The 18,261-nt window shown below is 54.0% G+C and overlaps 1 protein-coding gene across 8 annotated transcripts in view; it reads right to left on the bottom strand.

Annotated features, from left to right (window-relative positions):
* The window catches only part of ZNF362 (zinc finger protein 362), a 37,762-nt gene extending 19,545 nt beyond the window's left edge, over positions 1-18,217 (bottom strand). For 2 of the 8 annotated variants that reach the window (XM_029228406.1, XM_029228403.1), the window contains exon 1: positions 183-5,140. In XM_029228406.1, the coding sequence (XP_029084239.1) occupies positions 183-229 (47 nt within the window). In that variant the 5' untranslated portion in view covers positions 230-5,140. Of the gene's footprint in view, positions 1-182; positions 9,786-18,066 lie in introns of those variants that run through there. The other 6 variants (XM_029228401.1, XM_029228402.1, XM_029228404.1 and 3 more) reach the window with 6 other exon arrangements.
* Between the last annotated feature and the right edge of the window lie 44 nt (positions 18,218-18,261).

Here is an 18,261-nt window from a genome sequence, read left to right on the forward strand (position 1 = left end):
AAATAGCCACAGAGCAGAGGCAACTGCCCCTCCCTGATCCCTGCCCTCTGACCCCTGGCCCCATTAAAACACAGGGGGCAACTTGGGTCATCAGATACAGCCTTTCTGAAGGGCAATTTGGCAGGATGATTTACGGGAACCCAAATGATTACAGTATTGCCTTTTGACCAAAGAAACCATACCTCTGGGAAGTTATCCTCAAGAAACAAGCTTGGCCAGAAACGAACATTTTCCCTATAAGGATGTGTCGGAACACTGTGCTTAAGGAGGGCGTTGAGGAGGCCTGAGGCTAGGGCAGTTTGGGGCTCTTCTGTAGAAGTATGTGAAAATCCGTCTGGTGGCCCTCACCTCTGGCAAGTTCCTGTGCAGTTAAAAGGGCTTTTCTACCAGGGCAGTATGAAGGGTGGGCCTTCAAAGCTATCTTTGTCTTCCATAGGGTTCAAGTCTTCCTGTGACCCTAGAGTAAGTCAAGAAGTGACTTATAGGGACCACACTGGACAGAGGCATTCCATTAAGTCTTGCTCCCTATCAAATTTCTCTTATTTATCTCTCTCTTACAGAAATTACTATAACTAAATACCTACTGGTATTGGTTGCTTAAATGCAACTCTTTCTTATGATAGGCAAGGCTGAAATGAAGTGCCTTTAACCTTTTTTCCTGGCCCTACAAGTGGGAGAAGCCCCTACTGGAATCGCAGGCAGAGGGTTTCAGGAAAAAGCCCTCAATAAGGATACAACCTAATCAGAACACTTTAAGAAAGACCTTTTATATAAATTATCTCTTGTGATCTTTACTTGAGAAGTAGGCACAGGAGGTATTATCCCATTTTATAGGTGAAGAAACTGAGGCCTGGAGAGAAGGAAAGAGACCTGTCCAAGACCATAGGGCTAGGGTGCCAGAGTCAAGACTAGAAATCAGATTTGCTCAAGCCAGTTCCTCTGCGGAACTTGCTTTGCAAACCCCAGTCCTTGGTGGAACACATATCCACATGCAGGCGTCTCAATACCTGTATGCAAAAGTCCTTGCCTCTCACTCCCAGCCTGGGGGCCCGCTTGGGGTCCAAGCCTAGCCAGGCTGGGACTCAAGAGTATCCTCCTCTGGGTGGCTGGGGCAGCTCTAAAAGCCCTCCTTCTCCCGCCACCCACAGAGACCAAGCTGCCCTTCTCTCCACCCATCCAACCCTGCCCATCCTTCACAACCCAATACCAGAAGCACTTCCTGCCTGGAGTTCTCCCTGACTGCTCCAGATCCCTGGAACTTCTCCTTTCAAAGAAGGACCTCAACACAATAAAAATAGTGAGAAGGCTGCCATTTACTAAGTACCCACCTTGTGCCAGGCATACTGACACCAAGAGGCAGGTACTCTTATCATCCCCATTTTACTACTAAGGAAACTGAAGTTCAGAAAGGTGGAGTGACTTGGTCAAGGTCACACAGCAAGTAAGCAGAGAGCTGAGATTCCCATTCTAATCTGCCTGACTCCAAAGTCCAGCTCACCAGTCCCTTAGCTGTTCAGGGGGAACAACAAAGCACGCTGACTGTAGGACTGTGAATATGTCCTGTCTTAGGATGGCATGGCACCCACTGCCCATCCACCCAGCAGCCTCAGACCTGTCCCTCCCTTGCTGTTGTCCACTGGGGAAAACGTGAAGGGGTCTGAGCTCTAAAGCCAGGGTGAGGAGGCTCCAGGGCTGAGGGGAAGACAAGCTGGGGAGCTGCCTCAGAGAGGCCTGGGAATTGGATACATCTGTCTCATCCAGCTTGGCATCCCCGGCACCCAGGCCCAGAAGGTGATCAACAACATGAGATGTGTGACAGAATGAATAAATGAAGAAATAAATAATCAGAATTATTTTGAAGACAGTCCCACACAGTTATCTAGCACTGCTGACAGTGTACAAAGCCCTCAGTATCCAGCAGCATTCTCACCAGGGCCCCAGGAAGCAGGGAAAATCTTCACCCCCATTTCACAGAGGAAGAAGGTAGGGCACCAGGAGGGAAGCACTTGCTCCTGGCCACACGGATGGGGAAACAGGAGGGAGCGCTGTGCTGCAGTGTTGGGCATCGGCTCTCTGAGCCTCCGTTTTCCTCATCTGTAAAATGGGATTGAAACAGGACACTCTGCTTCATTCCTGCCCTGGCCCAGGATTCGGCCCACTGTACCCGACTGTTCCTCAGACAGTTCTGGGGCAGCTGTCCTCTCCTCCCCTTCAGTTCAATGCCAAGTCAAGGCTTCCCCAAACTCCACCCTGGTCAGGGAGGTACGGGGTCCCATAGCCGGGATAGAGCATCCTCTCTGCCACTTATCAGGCCCCTGGTCAGCCAGGGACCACCCCTAACCCTGGTAGGGCAAGCAGGCACACAGAGGGGAAGGGTCTGCCCTGGGTCACGTAATCTAATCCGCACAGCCTCTGCTTCATTTCTCTGTGTCCTTCTCTGGCTGGGCTTAAGTTACTTAATGATTTGCTCAGTGACCCAGGTACTGGTGTACATCTACCCTGTGTCAGCGCAGGGAAGGCAGGTGGGGGCAGGGGGGAGCGTCTGCTGAGCCCTTACTGAGTGTCAGGCACATTGCCAGGTGTGCATCAAGAGCATCTCACGTGAGCCCCCCAACGAGCCTTCTAGGTAGGTGTGCACCTGTGCAGCCCTGGGACCCGCGTGACAGGGTGGCCGGGGCCGGGCTAAGCCACGCAGACCCTGTGTTGAGGGAGAGATTTTAAGCAGGAGAGAGACTGGTCAGTGTCTGTTTAGGACAGAGGGACAAGGCAGAAGGGCATCCAGGCAGAGGCAACAGTTTGAGCAGACATGGAGGTATGAAAGTACAAGGCAGGTTTGGGACAGTGGGCAGCCACCCACTGACACCAAAGAGAGCTGGAGAGTGGTGAGAGACTGAGGCCAGCCAGCAGGGCCTTGAATGCTGCTGGTGAGGAGGCATCAGGCAGTGTGCAAGCCAGGGAGCCTGAAGCTTGGAGGACCGAGGTTAGAGGGAGGAGCCTGAGGACAGCGCCTAGGGCAGAGGAGCCAGGCTGGCTGGGCTAAGTGTCCCACCTACCCCATCCCCTGGAGGCTGGGGAGGCCATGCAGACTGGGCTTCATGCCCCAGACAGAAGCCAAGACTGTGCTTTGAGCCTCGAGACTCACAGCCCTGATCCTTGCAGTAGGGCGAGCAAGGTGTCATTTTGTTTTTCTTGCTCTAAAAGGTGAAAAAGGTTGGATGGGTCAATGAATGAAACACCTCCTAGAGCCGCCCACCCACCCATCTGCCCATCCATTCGTTCTGGATACATCCTCTGGGCCAAACGGGGGACCGGTGCTGGGGAACCAAAGGCAAAGAGAAGAGCCCTGCCCTCTGGGAGCCCTGAGCTAAGGAAGGAAGCAGACACGTGACCCACAAGCTTCTGCAAAAAAAGAACTTTTGCCTGTGAGGCCTGCCACATGCCACCAGGGACCTCCATGCAGTCAAAGCCGAAGGGCTACCTTCCAGTCCTGTCCTTCAGGGCCTCCCGGCCACCTGGGCCCTTTGAGAAGATCTGTGTGCCGTGAGCCCTGGGTTCCTCATCTTCTCAGTCTCTTTCCCAGCTCCCACCCCGCACAGCCTGGGCTCCTCAGGGTGGGCGGGAGCTCCTCTCTTCCACTAGCCTCAGTCCTTGGGTGGCCCATCCACTCTAGGACTTTAAATACCAGCCAACCCCCCCAGTCTCCACCCCCAGACCAGGCTGCCCCCTGGAGCTCCAGGCCCACCTTCCAGTTACCTCCCTGACCACTCATGGGCTGCTCAGACGCAGCAGGCCTGAGCTGGACTTGGTCTTCCCCTAGGATATGTACTTCTCTAGCGAGCCCCTCTGAGCGGGGCATCGCCATCTGCCCAGATGCTCCTGCCACGGACACTCATCCACAGCACGTCCCCTCCCTCCCCTCCCAGCTCAGATACACCAGCAGCCACGTCTTCGGGATTCCATTTCCAAACTCTCTCTCTAATCCACTCCATCATCTTCACAAGTCCTAGCTACTATCCCCTCACCTGGACCACGGAACAACCTGCTTTATTTGGAGCCCAGTGCACCCAGGTTCAAATCTTGGCTCCAAAACACCAGCTGTGTGATCTTGGGCAAGTCACTTGCTCTTGCCCCCCAAGTCAGGGATGAGCAGCCCAGAGCACAGGATGGAAAGAAAGGATCAGGGAGGACTTCCCGGCGGAGGTGATACGTGCTTTAGGTCTTAAAGGATGAGTGGGAGTTAGCCGGGCAAAGAAGGAGTGGGGAGCATTCCTGGCAAAAGCAGCAGCCTGCGCAAAGGCCCAGGGGTGAGAAGCAACACAGTGCATGAGGCGAGCTAAAGTGATCAGTGTAGACCGGGAGACAGGACATGAGGCTCGAGCCAATGGCCAGGGTCAGACCTAGAAAGGCAGTTCCAGAATCTGAGGCCTGGAGTCTGGACTTGAAGCAGTAGGTGACGGGACAGAATCTGTGGTTTAGAAAGGCCCCTCTGACTGCTGAGTGTAGGCGGGCCTGGAGAAGCCAGGAGAGGAGGCAGTGAGAGGGAACTGGTCGAGGCCCCCAGGGAATGGAACGGAGATGAGAGGCGGGGGCTACCCTGGGCCAGGGGAAAGGGTGACCAAGGAGGCCTGGCTATTTGGTTAGAGCTGGAGGCCAAGGAAGCATGCAGGTTGCCCTCCAAGGTGTGGCCCAGGAGGTCCTCTGGACACCGACGCAGACAGACATAGTCACAGGAACATGCAGACAGACAGCACCAAACTCCAACAGGCCAGATCTGTGGTCCCAAACATGGACAGATAGGGACATGGCAACTCCCATGGGCAGGACCCCACAGCCACCAGGACAGAGTCACAGGTGGACGCTATTACAGGAGGGTGAGTGCACACAGCCCCCAGGCAGACCCGGAAGGAGGCAGTGAGGGGCACTCGGGGAAGTTGGGATGAACAAAATTGCCTTATTCCCCCAAAGAACAAACCCCTCATTGACAGATTTCAACCTGGAATCACAGGCTCCTTACCTAGAGTGTCCTTTCCCACTTGGTGAACTTCTACTCATCCTTCAAGACCCAGCTCAAGTGTTCCCTCTTCTACGGAGCTTTCCCTGAACCCCCAGTCAGTCACTTCCTCTGTGTTCCCAACAGCACCTTGTATATGGGAATAACAATAACAATAATAATAATAAATGGCAGCTACCATTGGTTTCAGCACCTACTACTTGCCAGGCACTATGCTGAGTATGTTACACGCATCATGTCACTGAATTTTCCCAATGGCCCTGTGAGATGTACATTTAACAGAAGAGGAAACTGCAGCTCAGAGAGGTTGACCAACTTGCCCAAAGTCACACAGCTAGCAAGTGATGGAGTTAGGATGCCACCCAGATCTGGTGAAGCACTACAGGGCTGATCACAGCCTAGTGCGGTCATGTTTCCCTGGGTGACTTCCCCACCAGACTGTGAGGTCTTCACAGGTAGAAGTGGTGCTCATTCACCTCTGCCATTCCAGCATCTAGTCCGAGGGGGTTTCAGAAACTCTTTGTAGAATGAAAAAGCACAATAATACCGACTACCTTTTCCCGAACACCTAAAATAGGCCAGGAATGGTGGTAGCAGGGCATTTTACAGCCATTATTTTATTGTTGCAATAGACCCATTATACATATGAGGAAACTGAGGTCCAGACAGGTTAAGTAACTTGCCTGAGGTCACAGAACTGAGTCTGGATTGGAAACCAGGTCTATCCATCACCCTTTCCCAGGACGGTAGCCTCTGAGGCCAACCTAGCAAGCTCCACAAAGGGGCAGAAGGGGCAGGGGCACTGAGGAAGGGGCACACCAGGTGCCAGGCCCTGCCACCTGGGGAGGTTCAGGCCTAGACAAACAGACACAAAAGAAAATGGACAGCCCAAGGGGGAATGTGATTAACCTTGCCCGCTGCAGGACAGCAACTTTTGTCCCACCTACCCCATCCCCAGGACAGCCCAGAGACATTAAAAAATGAGATCTGCCCAGACCCCATGGCCACAGGGGAACTAGCTCCCAACAAAGCAAATGGGAGAGAGCAGGACCCAAAACTGTCCAGATACTATGATTACAAGGAGGCAAAAATAAAAACCTGCGTCAGAAAAAGCTGCAGGGAACCACGCCCAGAGGGAGGCTGGGAGCGCTAGGGGAGGCGGCTGGGGCTGATCTGGTTTTTTGTCTTCGTTTCTCTATACTCTGCAATGTTGTTGTTGCTTTTATAATGAAAACAATAAATGTATTCTTTAAAAAAGAGAAAGTGGTTGGTAGCCAAGGGGGTGGGGGTAACAGATGGAGGGTCTGGAGGCAGGGAGGAGCAGGGGGGATCAGGGTCAGGGATGGTGGGCACTCAACTGACCGTCGCATGCCACCCATCCTCCAGGCACACATGACCTGGTGGGTCACGGCAGATGTCCGCAAGGGCTGTCTGGCTGAGGTGAAATTCCATTGGCACTTTGAAGCCGGTCAGGGTTCCACAGGGATTATCTCCACACCTTCCCTGCCCTGGTCCGGGCCCCTTTCTGCTCTGGCCTCAGCTATTCCAAGAGCCTCCTCCCAGGGTCCCTCACCTCTACCCACACGACCCATTCCATTCTCCTACTGCAGTCACTGTGATATTTCTAAAATACAAATCAGATCACAACATTCCCCTACTGAAAACCTTTGATGGCTCCCTCCTTCCCTCCAGACAAGGTCTGGATTCCTTAGGCCTTCCATGCCTGGCCCTTGTCGACCTCTTTGGCCTCAGTGGTTATTTCTGCCTTCCACTCTGCCCAGCCAGACCGAGCGCTCCCCCACTGCTCCACTTCCCTTCTCACTTCCTCACCTCTCCCTGGAACCCTCTGCCCTCCCCATTTCACTGGTTAACTACAACTTATTCCTCAGGCCCCAGTTTACAGGCCACTTCCTCCTGGAAGCCTTCCAGGACTGGTAGGCTACGTTGGGTGCCTCTCCTCTCTGCTCCCTTTGTGCCCTGCGTGTTCATCATCAGACCCTTGGCAGTCCATTTTCTGCCTGTTTTCTCGTCCATGCTGTCTGTCAGGGCACAATCAAGGCTGAGTCATTTACCTTTAAGCCAAAAAGTACCTGATAAATGTTTGAATGAATGAATAGTCTAGGTAGAAGGAACTGAAAGTGTCATGGCCTAGATAGAGGAAAGTCCCCTCCCCCTCCTCTGAGTCCCCTCCCGCCACTCTGGCACTATGTTGTCCCCTGTGTTATATTCTTCCCTATTTTCTGTATCTAAGCCCTATCTTCTTAATTGATCTGAGAAGAGGCTGTGTGCTGTAGAGACTAGCAGACCAAAAAAGTTGTTAACAGCTAATAAACACAGAAAATGGTTCTGCTTCCCATTTTCTTCCCAATAAGAAAATGATAATACTCAATGCTGGTGAGGGTATGGTGAAATGGCACTCCCATGCATTATTTCTGGGAGTGTAAACTGGAACAAACATTTCCGAAAACAATCTGGCAATAAGGTTGCATGAGCTCTGTAAAAATTTTCAGACTTCCTGGCCTAGCGATCCTATTCTTGGTCATCTGTCCCTAGGAAATACCCCAAATATAGACAAAGTTTTATGCACAAAGCTGTTTGCTTCAGTGGTTTTTTTACAGTAGCAAAAACCTGGAACAGCCAAAATTTTAAACAACAGGGGGATGGCTCTGTAAATCGTGTTACACAGTGATAGTCTACAGTCGTTGATAATAGCCAATGTTTACTGGCATTGCAATGACTCATTTAACATTCATATCAACCTTACAAGGAACTGAGGCACAGAAAAATTAGGTAACTTGCCCAAAGTCAAGCAGTGTGTATACGATTTGAACTCAGAAAGTCGGGCTCCGGAGCCCATGTTTTCCACCCTGACACCACATCCATTAAAAAGAGGGATTAAAACCACCCTGCAGTCATTTAGGAAACACTCATGATACAACATTAGTTGGGGGGGAAGGGAAGAGTTTAAAATTATTTGTATAGATAGAGCAATGACATCTATCTAAAAACCGGGTGCTGAGGGAAAAGACAGGAAGGAAACACCAAAATGCCAGCAGTGGTGTGTTTCGGGCTCGGGGTGGGGACAGAAATGGGGGTGGGTTTTGGTTTATTTCATTTCCCTATTCTCCGACTTTTCTGAAGCGTGGCTACATGACTTTTTTAAGGAATATTTTTAATAAAACTAAAGGTTCGGCCAGCTTTGGCCAAGAAAGACACCCCAGCCTCTGCCTATGGCCCCACTAGGATCCTGGCCTCAGGCCCTGCAGGTTTACCCAGGAGGAGACAGGGGCTCAGAGAGAGTCAGGGGCTTGCTCAAAGTCCCACAGTGAGCCTCAAGCCCTACCCCAGACCCCAGCCAGGAGTGCAGTCACAGGGGGACTCCCCTATCTGGGGACTTGGGGAGCCAAAGCCAAACAAAGGAAAGCCTGCCCACTCACTCACTTTCCTGCTTAAAATCCCTATTGGGTTGCCATAACTTTTGGGGTGTAGTTCAAACTCCCCAGGGCAGCCCAGGGCCTTTGCTAAGGAGGCCTTGCTGGCCACATGCATCTCTCCCTCCAGCCTCACTAAACTACCTGCAGGTTCCCAAAACAAGTTGCTCTCATGCCACCGTGCCTTTCTTTGCACAGGCTATGCCCTTCCACGTGGGGGACCATCATCCAGTTGGAACCTTGTCAGATGCCCATCGGCCATCAGAAGTCAGCTGAGGTGTCACTGCCTAGAGGAAAACTTCCTGATCGCCAGCCCCATCCTTGGCTACATTTGCAGCCTCTCCCCTGAGCTCCCACAGCCTCCTGGGCTCCCCTTAACCTAAGCACGCATCCCCCTACCCTAGAATAGCCTGATAACTTATCTGTCCAATCCCCCAGGTGTCAGTGAGGTCAGGGCTTGGTTACAACCCTATATCCAGACTCAGTGGCACAGCTCACCCAGCTCTTCCTTCAGGTCTCAGCTCTGACCCTGTGGCCCCCTGCATTCCCCCTACCCCACCTCTGTATCACGCCTCTAAACACTGCCTCCAGCCATGACCCTCAAGGACAGGGCCACTGCTGCAGCCCCAGAGCATAGCACTCTCACTGCTAGATAACGTTCACTGAGGGAACCCATGGGAGGAGGGGGTCTGTCCATGTGGATCTTGAAGATGGGGAAGTCTGCCAGGAGAGCAAGAGGGTAGAGAGAGAGCAGAGGGGCATGTGTGCAAAGACATGGAAAGCTGCTAGCTTCCTAGGACAGAAAATCTTTCTCAAAAATGCCCCCTGCCCCAGGGAGGGGCAACAAGGTACTGCTGGGGTATGGCTGAGCTAGGGGCAGGGGCGCTCCTGGGAAGACGAGCTCATCCCATTGAGGGATGAACAAAGACTGCATAAAGGTGGGACTTACTGATGGCAGGAAGGGGAGATGTCAAGAGAGAGATGCCAGGGAAGGGCAGGCCGGGTGGGGAAAAATGCACGTGCAAAGGCCCCGAAGCAGGAAAGCATGTGGACTCGTGTTTGGTCTGGTGTGGGCCCAGTGCAGGAATTCACAGGGGAAGGAGGGAAAAGTTGCCGGGGCAGTTCATAAAGGGCCAGAGTTCCAGGAAAAGGCACTTGGATGAAAGGCCACGCGGGGCCACGTTCAGGGGTCCCTGAGCCAGGAAAGGCCATGGTCAAGGTTTTCAACAGACAGGTCATCAGGGGCCCAGAAGGATGGCCTGGAAGGGACAAGCAGGAGATGGTCTAGGAGAGGGAAGCTGAGGTTTCCCACCTTCCCAGCGCTTTGAGACCCCATGTGCTCAGTTTTCCTCCCATGACCCCTCTGCCCTCCATGTGGCCCCAACTCCACACAGCCAGAGCCCTGAGTCCCAGCTGCTGCCCCCCACCCCACCCCCAGGACCCAGGCCAGCCTCGGAAACTTGTTCCTAGGAACTTCCTGTGAGGAACTAGGCTCCTGAGGGTCCTGGATCCAATTAGGCTGGCTTTCCACAGCCCTGCAGGGCTGCGAAGAGCCATTTTCATTGTGATGACGGGGCTGATCAGAGCGGGAGGGGGCTGCTGTGTGCACCGTGGTCAATGGGAGCTGGGATGTTGTCCCTTCCCCTCCTTGCCTCTCCCCTCTCCTACCACCAGCCACTCAGAGACACCCAGGGAGGTGACCCTCACCAGGGAACGGGCCATGACCGCCTTCTCAGGGCTGAGAGGACATTCTGCAGGCTTTGAACACATGCCTTTCTCTGCTTCCATTTCCCCTTGGGTCCCCCAGCTCCCATCCCCACAGGGAACTCCTGCCAGGGTGAAATGACAATAATAATAAATCACTGAGCACTTCTTCCATATCAGGCACTATTAGGTGCCTTACAAGTATTTCTCACTCAGGCTCCTAACGACGACCCTGTGAGGTGGATGCTGTGAACATTTCGAAATATAACACACATTCAGAAAGATGCCTGGAACAAAAATGAGCAGCTCAGTGACTTATTACCAAGCACACATCCAGGGGGCCCAAAAGCCCCCACCCGTGTCCCTTCTCGATTGCGGTCCTCACATCCCCCAAAGGTCCCACCCTGATGGCTTCCAGGGCAATCTCTCCCTTGCTTGGCGTCAGGAATGAGACTCAGAGAAGATGTAACCTGCCCAAGGTCGTGCGGCTGGTGAGGGCAGAAGGAGTCGGATGCCTCTGCCATCTGCTCGCTGTGTGACCTTTCACAAGTCCATTTCCTCTCTGGGCCTTTGTTCCTTCCTCTATAAAACAAAGAGATTCAACTAAATCACAGCCTGGATTCTTGGACCCTCTGAGGGGCGATGTGGCCACTGACGGGTTAAAAGTAAAGATTCTGGAACAAGACAACCTGGGTCAAAGCCCCAGAGACTGTTACCAAACTGGGATGATAAAGGTATGGCCTCAGTGTCTTTGTGAGGATTTGATAAGTGAATACATAACAAGTCTTTGGAACAGTGCCTGGTACACAGTAAGGATTCAGTGTTGGTCGTTGCTGTTTTGTCATTAGGTTCTCCGAGGCACTCGGGAGACTTTCCCAACATCTCAAAGACCCACATGGAGATGTGAGCAACCAGAGACATCACCTGGGCCGCAGGGCAGTGGATGCAGCAGCTCGGGGAGCCCTTCAGACCCCACAGGGGCTGCCTGGCAGACCACTGGAGGGCCAAGCCTGGGATTACGCAAAGCACGAGAGCCAGCTGCTGAACCCCAGCTGTGGCCTGGCTCCCAGGAGCTTTCTAGACAGGTCCTAGGGGTCCCAGGCCGGGAACCCCCAGAAGGTGATCAGAGACTGTCCTCATGCTGTATCTCAGGACCCCTGGGGTGGGCAGCCTGTGGGGCAGGGCAGACAGGGCTCAGGCCCGGGGTGGAGGCCAGCAGGTAGAGTGGGCCCTGAGCAGGACAAGGCAGCAAAGGGAAGGTTGGGCTGGTCAGAGGGAGGGATGGAGAGGGCCTGAGGTGGACATGTGGGTCGGGGTCGAGGCCAGGGAAGACCTACTACAGGCCCTGGCAGGCCAGGCCCACCTCCCCCAGGTCGCAGGGCTACCGCCTTCTCCATGTTCCTTGGCTTCCCACCTCGGGGCCTTTGCTCCAGCTGTTCCCTCTGCCTGGAATGCCCTCACCTAGAAAACTTCAAGCCAGTTCAGCTATCACTTCCTCCCAGAAGCCCCTCTCCCCCACACACACGATTATCGTCACTGGTTACAGTAAATCTAAAAGCACCACTTTCCTCCTCACAGGAAAGTGGTTCCTTTCCAGCAGTTACCAGAGTCTGTAATCATAGCATCATTTGTGTTTGTCTAATGTCTCCCCGACCAGGGCAGGAACGGTATGAGTTTTCCCCACCTCTGTCCCCAGCATGGAGCATGGGCCCTGGTATATGGTAAATGCTCAAGAAGTCCTGCCGGGTGAAGGTGGGAGGTCCAGGCAGGCTGCAAGCAGATCTGGGCAGGGTGTGGGCACACACAGCTGCACGGGTGTGCAGGAGGCACCATGTGCGAGGCCAGAACGTGAGGCTGGTGTAAGAGGCACCTCCGTGTAAAAACACACGTGTGCATGAGTATGCCTGTGTGCAGGTGATAAATATGGCGTGTACAAGAGTGTGGAAGTACACGAGGGGCAGGCAGGCAGCTGCGTGTTGTTTCCTGGCAGGTGCACACGGGTATATGAACATGTGTAAGCTGTGGGTGGCAGGAGTGCATAAACGTGCTTCTATGTGATGTGTGTGTATCACGTGTGTGGACTTGTCTCCTGAACTCCTGGCTCCTATAGGCCCAGTTTGGGGCACCTCTGGTGGTGTTTCTGAAATAGCAGGGGAGCACCTCTAATTGGCAAAAGTGGGGCAGGGGGAGCAGGGTCAAAGGTGGAAGCGGAATGGCTGATAGTATGAATATGTGCAAGTGTGTGTATTTGAGTGTGTCTGGGGGGGGTGTGCCCGTCTCAGCCAGGTGTCCTCCCATTGAACCCCAGAACCTGAAATGGCTAAACTGTCCCCTCAAGGAACATGAAGCCTTTGCCCAAAGCTCAGAGAAGGACCCAAATGGTAGGGACCGCCCCCCAAGGATATCCTGCCACACGGATGACGCAGGGACAAGGGAGGACGCTTTGGGCCCCAGAGCCAAATCCCTTGGCCTTCCCCACACACCTTATCCATTCAACACACCACTCTGCCCCGTCCCCGAATCCTACCAGCCTCCAAAGCCCGGCGCCAGCCCTGGTTCCACGAAGCCAAACCCACAGCCCCCAACCCACTTCCACTCCACCCACCTCTCAATCCCACCCAAGTCCAGGTGGGGCGCTGGGCCCTCTGCAGCCCTGCACCTCGAGGAGTGTTACCTCCATTGTGAAGACGAGGAGGCCGATGCAACAGAGGGAGCAGCTCCCCAACCAGGGCTGTCTTTGCCTTTGAACCCCAAGGCACATATTGCGACAGCCTGTTGGCACCTGAGAGGAAAGCCCACCAGGCAAAGTGTCGGGATGTGTGGACAAGGCCTACTCCTCTCCTTTCCCGCTGTAGTTTCCCCAATGGACAGAATGAGGTTTGGCTGGATAATCTGTGAGGTCCACCTCTCCTCAACTAGTGTGTGACTTTAGATCTCAAATGGTTCCCCACGAATTGGGTATACATGCGGCTACATGGAAGGATAACTGTCCTCTTTCCCCCAGTACACCAAGCCTTTCCAATACCCTGGACAAGGGCCTAGCACGGTGCTCCAGAGACAGGAGGAGCTCAGGGTGCATATACACTCAGTGCCCGGTCACACACTCAACACCGGGCACCAAGGAGGCCTGCCCTCAGGGAGCCCACCACCCAGTGGGGAGAGAGAAGCTACTGAAGTCATGAAACTATAAGGCCAAAAGCACTGGGAAACCATAACACTAACATCACTTCCCAAGTGTTATTCACAGGGGGAGGTGCAGCACTTCACACTGTGTAAAGAAGACCTTTCCAGCAATGACAACTGTCTGACAAAGGGAGGCTAGGGGGCCTGGTGAGGAGGGAACTCCCTGCCACTCTAGCGGAGATCAGACGCCCTCTTGTCAAGGATGTGGGAAGGGAGTTCCCGCTCTGTGCAGGGATCAGGTGAGGCTGGGCTTCCCCTCACCAGCTGTGGGATTCTAAGGCAGAGTCCCAGAGTGCTGGGTTCAAATCGCACGATGTGCCTGTGAGCTCTGTGAACTTGGGCAAGTTCCCTAATCTGTGCCTCCATTTCCCTGGCTGTAAAATGGGGGTAATAACAATGAGGATTAAATATGTCAACATTTATAAAGCCTTTTGGAACACGGCCTGGCACAGTGTAAGCACTCTGGTGCACTAAATGAGTAAGGCAGTGAGAGCTCTTTGTAAAGGGTCTAAGTCCCAGATTGGATCAAGCACAGACTCCAGTGTCAAAGGTTCTGAGGCAGAAATCTTCTTAGATGCTAAGGTTCTGAGATTGAAAGAGACTAGGCTTCTTAGATCCCATGATTTAATCATCTCATTATTTCCTGACAACAGCCCGGAGCCTCCCAGGGGAGGAGAGGGCAGAGCTTGGTGTCACTTCATCTCCCAGGGGCTGCCCCGCAGCCAGGGCTGCAGCCACACCTGGGCTCCCCGGCATCTCCTCACGTCCACCAAAGCCACAGCCACCCCGTCCTGGACCCACCTGCCCACTCGCCTGCATGGGGTTTAAGCATGTGCCACCTGTACGGACAGGCAAGGAGTGCAAATAAACAAATACATGAGGAAGTTTCGGATACTGATGAGAGCTGCAAGGGCTGATGTGACCAAGAGTGACAGTGGGAAGCTATCACAGAGCAGGTGGCCAGGGAAGCCCCAGCTGAGCCGAAACCTGTAAAACAAAAAGGCGCCAGCCGTGCAAGCATTCCAGGTCGGGGGTGGATGTGCAAAGGCCCTGCCAACAGGCTTTGTAAATTCGAGGTGCAGAAAGAAGCTGGTGTGGCTGGAAGTGGTGAGACTGGGGGGTAGAGGGGGAGCTGAGGTGGAGGGGTGGGCGGGCCCACACCATAAAGGGCCTTGTAGGCCCCTAAAGGACTTTGAATTCTTGTTCTTCAAAATGCCTAGGAAATATTAAAAGAGTTTCAGCAGGGGAATGACAAGGCTAAACAAGGCTTTCAGGGTCCCCAGATCATGATCATTGCACTCATTCTGAAACCAGCACAATGGTTTTCAAAATCAAGGTAGGGCCTGAGGTGGTAATCAACAATCCTTCTAATCCAGTTGGTGTACACTGAGCTCCTCCTACATGCCTGGCCACGGCGGGGAGACATCACAGACACTCTTGTGTTCGTGCCCAACAAGCCATGAGAGAGTCATAAAGATTACCCCATTTTAAAGATCAAGAAATCGAGGCTCAGAGAGGGGAAGAATGTACCCAAAGTCACATGAGCCATACACCACACTGTACAAACTGTAAAGACAAATGGATCTTGGTCCCAGGACCCAGATTCACCATCATGGTAGTGGTATTTTCAAGCCCCTGCTTCTCCAAGAGACCTTCCCTGAGGACTCATGTAGGCACCCATGGATACTGCCCTAGCTAGTGCTTTCTGCACCCTGTTAGCTTTGGAGCCCTGAAGGACTGTCCTTGTATTTCACATGGCTGTCCAACCTGGGCAGGTAAGCTAGGGACTGGCTGGCTGGACAGATGAACGTATGGATGGATGGATGGATGGGAGGGCAGATGGATGACTACTGAAATGACTAACCGATAAACTAATGAATGTACAATGAAAGAATAAAAGAATAATCTAGCAAACTAATGAATGAACTAATGGATGGAGAAGGAAGGAAGGAAGGACTCTCACTTTACAGAGGCAGGGAAGTGTCTGCCCAGGGAAGGGCTGGGGCCAGGCTAGCTTCAGACCCAGTCCACACCTCACCCACACACCAGCGGTCATCTTGCCCCCATCCCCCAGACAAACAGCCTATTATTCCTCAGCCCCCGGGACAAAGCCATGCCTCTGCGAGGTGCTGGCCATTATAGTGCCCGTGGCCCCATCACCATAACCACCAGCAAGTAGTGGAATCTGGTGGGAGGTAGAGTGCTTCACTCTCCCTCTGAGTGTCTCACAGACAAAAGGAGACAGGAGACAGGCTCTGCTCCTAGCTGGGACCCAAACTGCTGGGTGACTTCAAGCCCGTGGCTGCCCCTCTCTGAGCCGAGATGACCTCTCAGGGCCTTTTCAGCTCTGACATTCTTTAAGGGGTGGGCTTCTAGATTTTTTACACAGTCACTGGGGTAAGCAGAAGAATTTGAAAGATCAAAAACTAGAAGTTGGGAAAGACACCTGTCCACAAGTACCAAAGTCCACCCAGGAAAAGGCTCCCTGGACAAGGAGTCCGGAAGCTTGAGTTTAAGCCCTCCTCTATCACTGCTTAACCTCTCCAAGCCTCAGTTTCCTAAATTTTAAAATGGGGTTAAGTATCCCCCACCTTGACAGTTTCACCTGAGTTTCTGGGAGAACCTGATGTGATAACAATCATGCACTACACAGTGCGAACTGTGAAGTTCCCTTCACTCAGGCAGGATTATGACGGCGGTGGGCAGGCGTAGGAGTGAAGGTGGACATGCTGTCCCATTCCAGTCCAGTTCTGTCCAAAATGACTCTTCCAGGGCTCAGATCCCCAACAGAGAACGGTGGAGAGAGCCCAGATGTAAAAACCTGAAATCTGAGTCCCTGTCTCAGCTCTCCATCTAACTGGCAATGTGACTTTGGGAAAATCACTTCCCCTCTCTAGACTTCAGTTTCTCCATCAGAAAAATGCCTGGCTTAGTACCCTCTGGCTCAGACATGCCAAGTTCTGCAGCCCTGAATCCCTAAGCCCCAGGCTTCAACCCCTGGCTCTGCCCGAAGTGAGCTCACCCTGCCCTGTGGAGTCACAGACCAGGAGTGACTGGAGGGGTCTCCCCTCCAGGAGACCTTGGGGAAGGGGTTAGACAGGCTTAGGGTCCTCCCAGGACAGACAAACTCTCCCAAAAGGGAAAGACCACACCCAACCAAGGCTGCCCAGGTGACTTGGACAGCGCCAGCCACCCCAGACCTCGTGGGCCTGGCCTTCAGAACACTTCTGTAGCCTCAAAGCCAGCAAGCCCTGACCTGTCCAGAGAAATACTTCAGGAACTTCACCCAAGTCCAAACTGCCTCCAACAGGGAGCCTCCAGGGCAGGGCAGGGGCGGCAGAGGGGGTAAGAGCACACCCCAGGGAAGAGGCTCAGACGACCACCACCGGACAACCTCTCCTGGCCCCTCCCCTCAGACAGGTCCCACTGGGGCTGCCGGCCTGCACCCAGCCAAGAGCCAACCACCTGGGGACATTTACCACCAGAAGCCGCCTACCAGGGCCAGGAGGCCCACCAGGTCGGGGAAGGGGCTAACTGCCGAGCACACTTGCCCAAGGGCTCAGGGAGCTACCGCAGCACCCAGGGCAGGATTTCCGCCTACAATGGGGCCCCGGCCACCCATGAAGGAGACAGGCCCACCCCACCCCAGCTCAGAGCTCTGAGGGTGCCACAGTGCTCCAGGGCTGGATGGGGGACAGCAGGATTACTTCCTCATGCCGAGGGTCTTAGTTGGAAACCCAGGGCCCACTCAGAGCCCCTATTGCCAACCCTCTCCTCCAAATCTGAGAATATAGTTTCTTACAATGCCGTTTTACGCGGCCTCTTCCAAAAGACATTTCCTAGTCCCCCGAAACCCCCGTCCCCAATCCTCCACATCCCCCCCGCAGCTCTGGGGAAATCGGCAGTTAACTTTTTCCCAAAAATCCCGCAGAGGCAGCTGGCTGGGGGGAGAAATGAGCCCCGAGATCCTTTCGCGGCATTTCACCGCCTTCCAAAAGAAAAAAAAAAAAAAAAAAAAACTAAAAAAAGAGAGAAAACTTTCGGAGTTAACTTTAAATTCCCAACCCTCCCCCCAAAATCGCCCAGCGGCTTCCTTTTTTTTTTTTTTTTCTCTTTAAAGTGCAATTGCATTGTGTCTCACCTCCCCGAAAGGCTCGCGGCTCTCGCCAAAGAAAAGGAAAAAAGCCAACCCTTCGGGTGCCCCCTCTGCTTCCAGCCGCCTCTCCCACATTCTCAGACAGTTTTATTAAAATTTTCAGACAAAAGAAAAACAAAAATGGCAGCCTGGCTTATTTTTAAAACAGGACAGGGACGCCATATTCTGCAGATCTGCAAAAAAAGGGAGAAATCCGGCACTGGCCGCTCCACCCGGCCGGCTGCAAAGTGCGCGAACCGCGTCGTTTGCAATCCGTTTATTTGCATTAAGCCCCATGAATCATTGTTTACCGGAGAATTGCAGCAGGTTTGAATAGCCCGGCTTAAGAAAACACACACACGCGCGCACACACACACACGCACACTCGGAGAGCAGACCAGACACACCGCCGGAGACACTTCCTACCCCGCGCGCCGCTACCGCCGCCGCTCCGGGCCGGGCCCGAGGTGCAGGCGGCCCTGGGCCCTCTGAGCGCCCCGGCCCGCGCGGCCGGCCCCCCGCCCGCAACTCGGCGCAACTTTCCCGCGGGCGGGCGCCCGCCACCGCCGGGCCCGCTCCCCGCGCTCCGGGCCCGCACGGACCTGGCTGTGCTGGCGGCGGCTCCGGGACGCGGCCGCAGCCCCGCGCCCGGCGGCCCGAGTAGGGCCGGGCTGGGGCTCCGGCTCCGGGCTCCGGCTCCGGCTCGGTGCGGAGCCGCGCGCAAACCTTCCGGGTCGCCTGCTGTTCACTTCTGGGTTCTGCAAGCGCCGAGGCGGCGGCGGCGGCGGCGGCGGCGG

Source organism: Monodon monoceros, unplaced genomic scaffold, assembly GCF_005190385.1.
Source record: "Monodon monoceros isolate NGI ecotype Baffin Bay Population unplaced genomic scaffold, NGI_Narwhal_1 Super_Scaffold_18, whole genome shotgun sequence".
NCBI classification, from domain to species: domain Eukaryota; kingdom Metazoa; phylum Chordata; class Mammalia; order Artiodactyla; family Monodontidae; genus Monodon; species Monodon monoceros.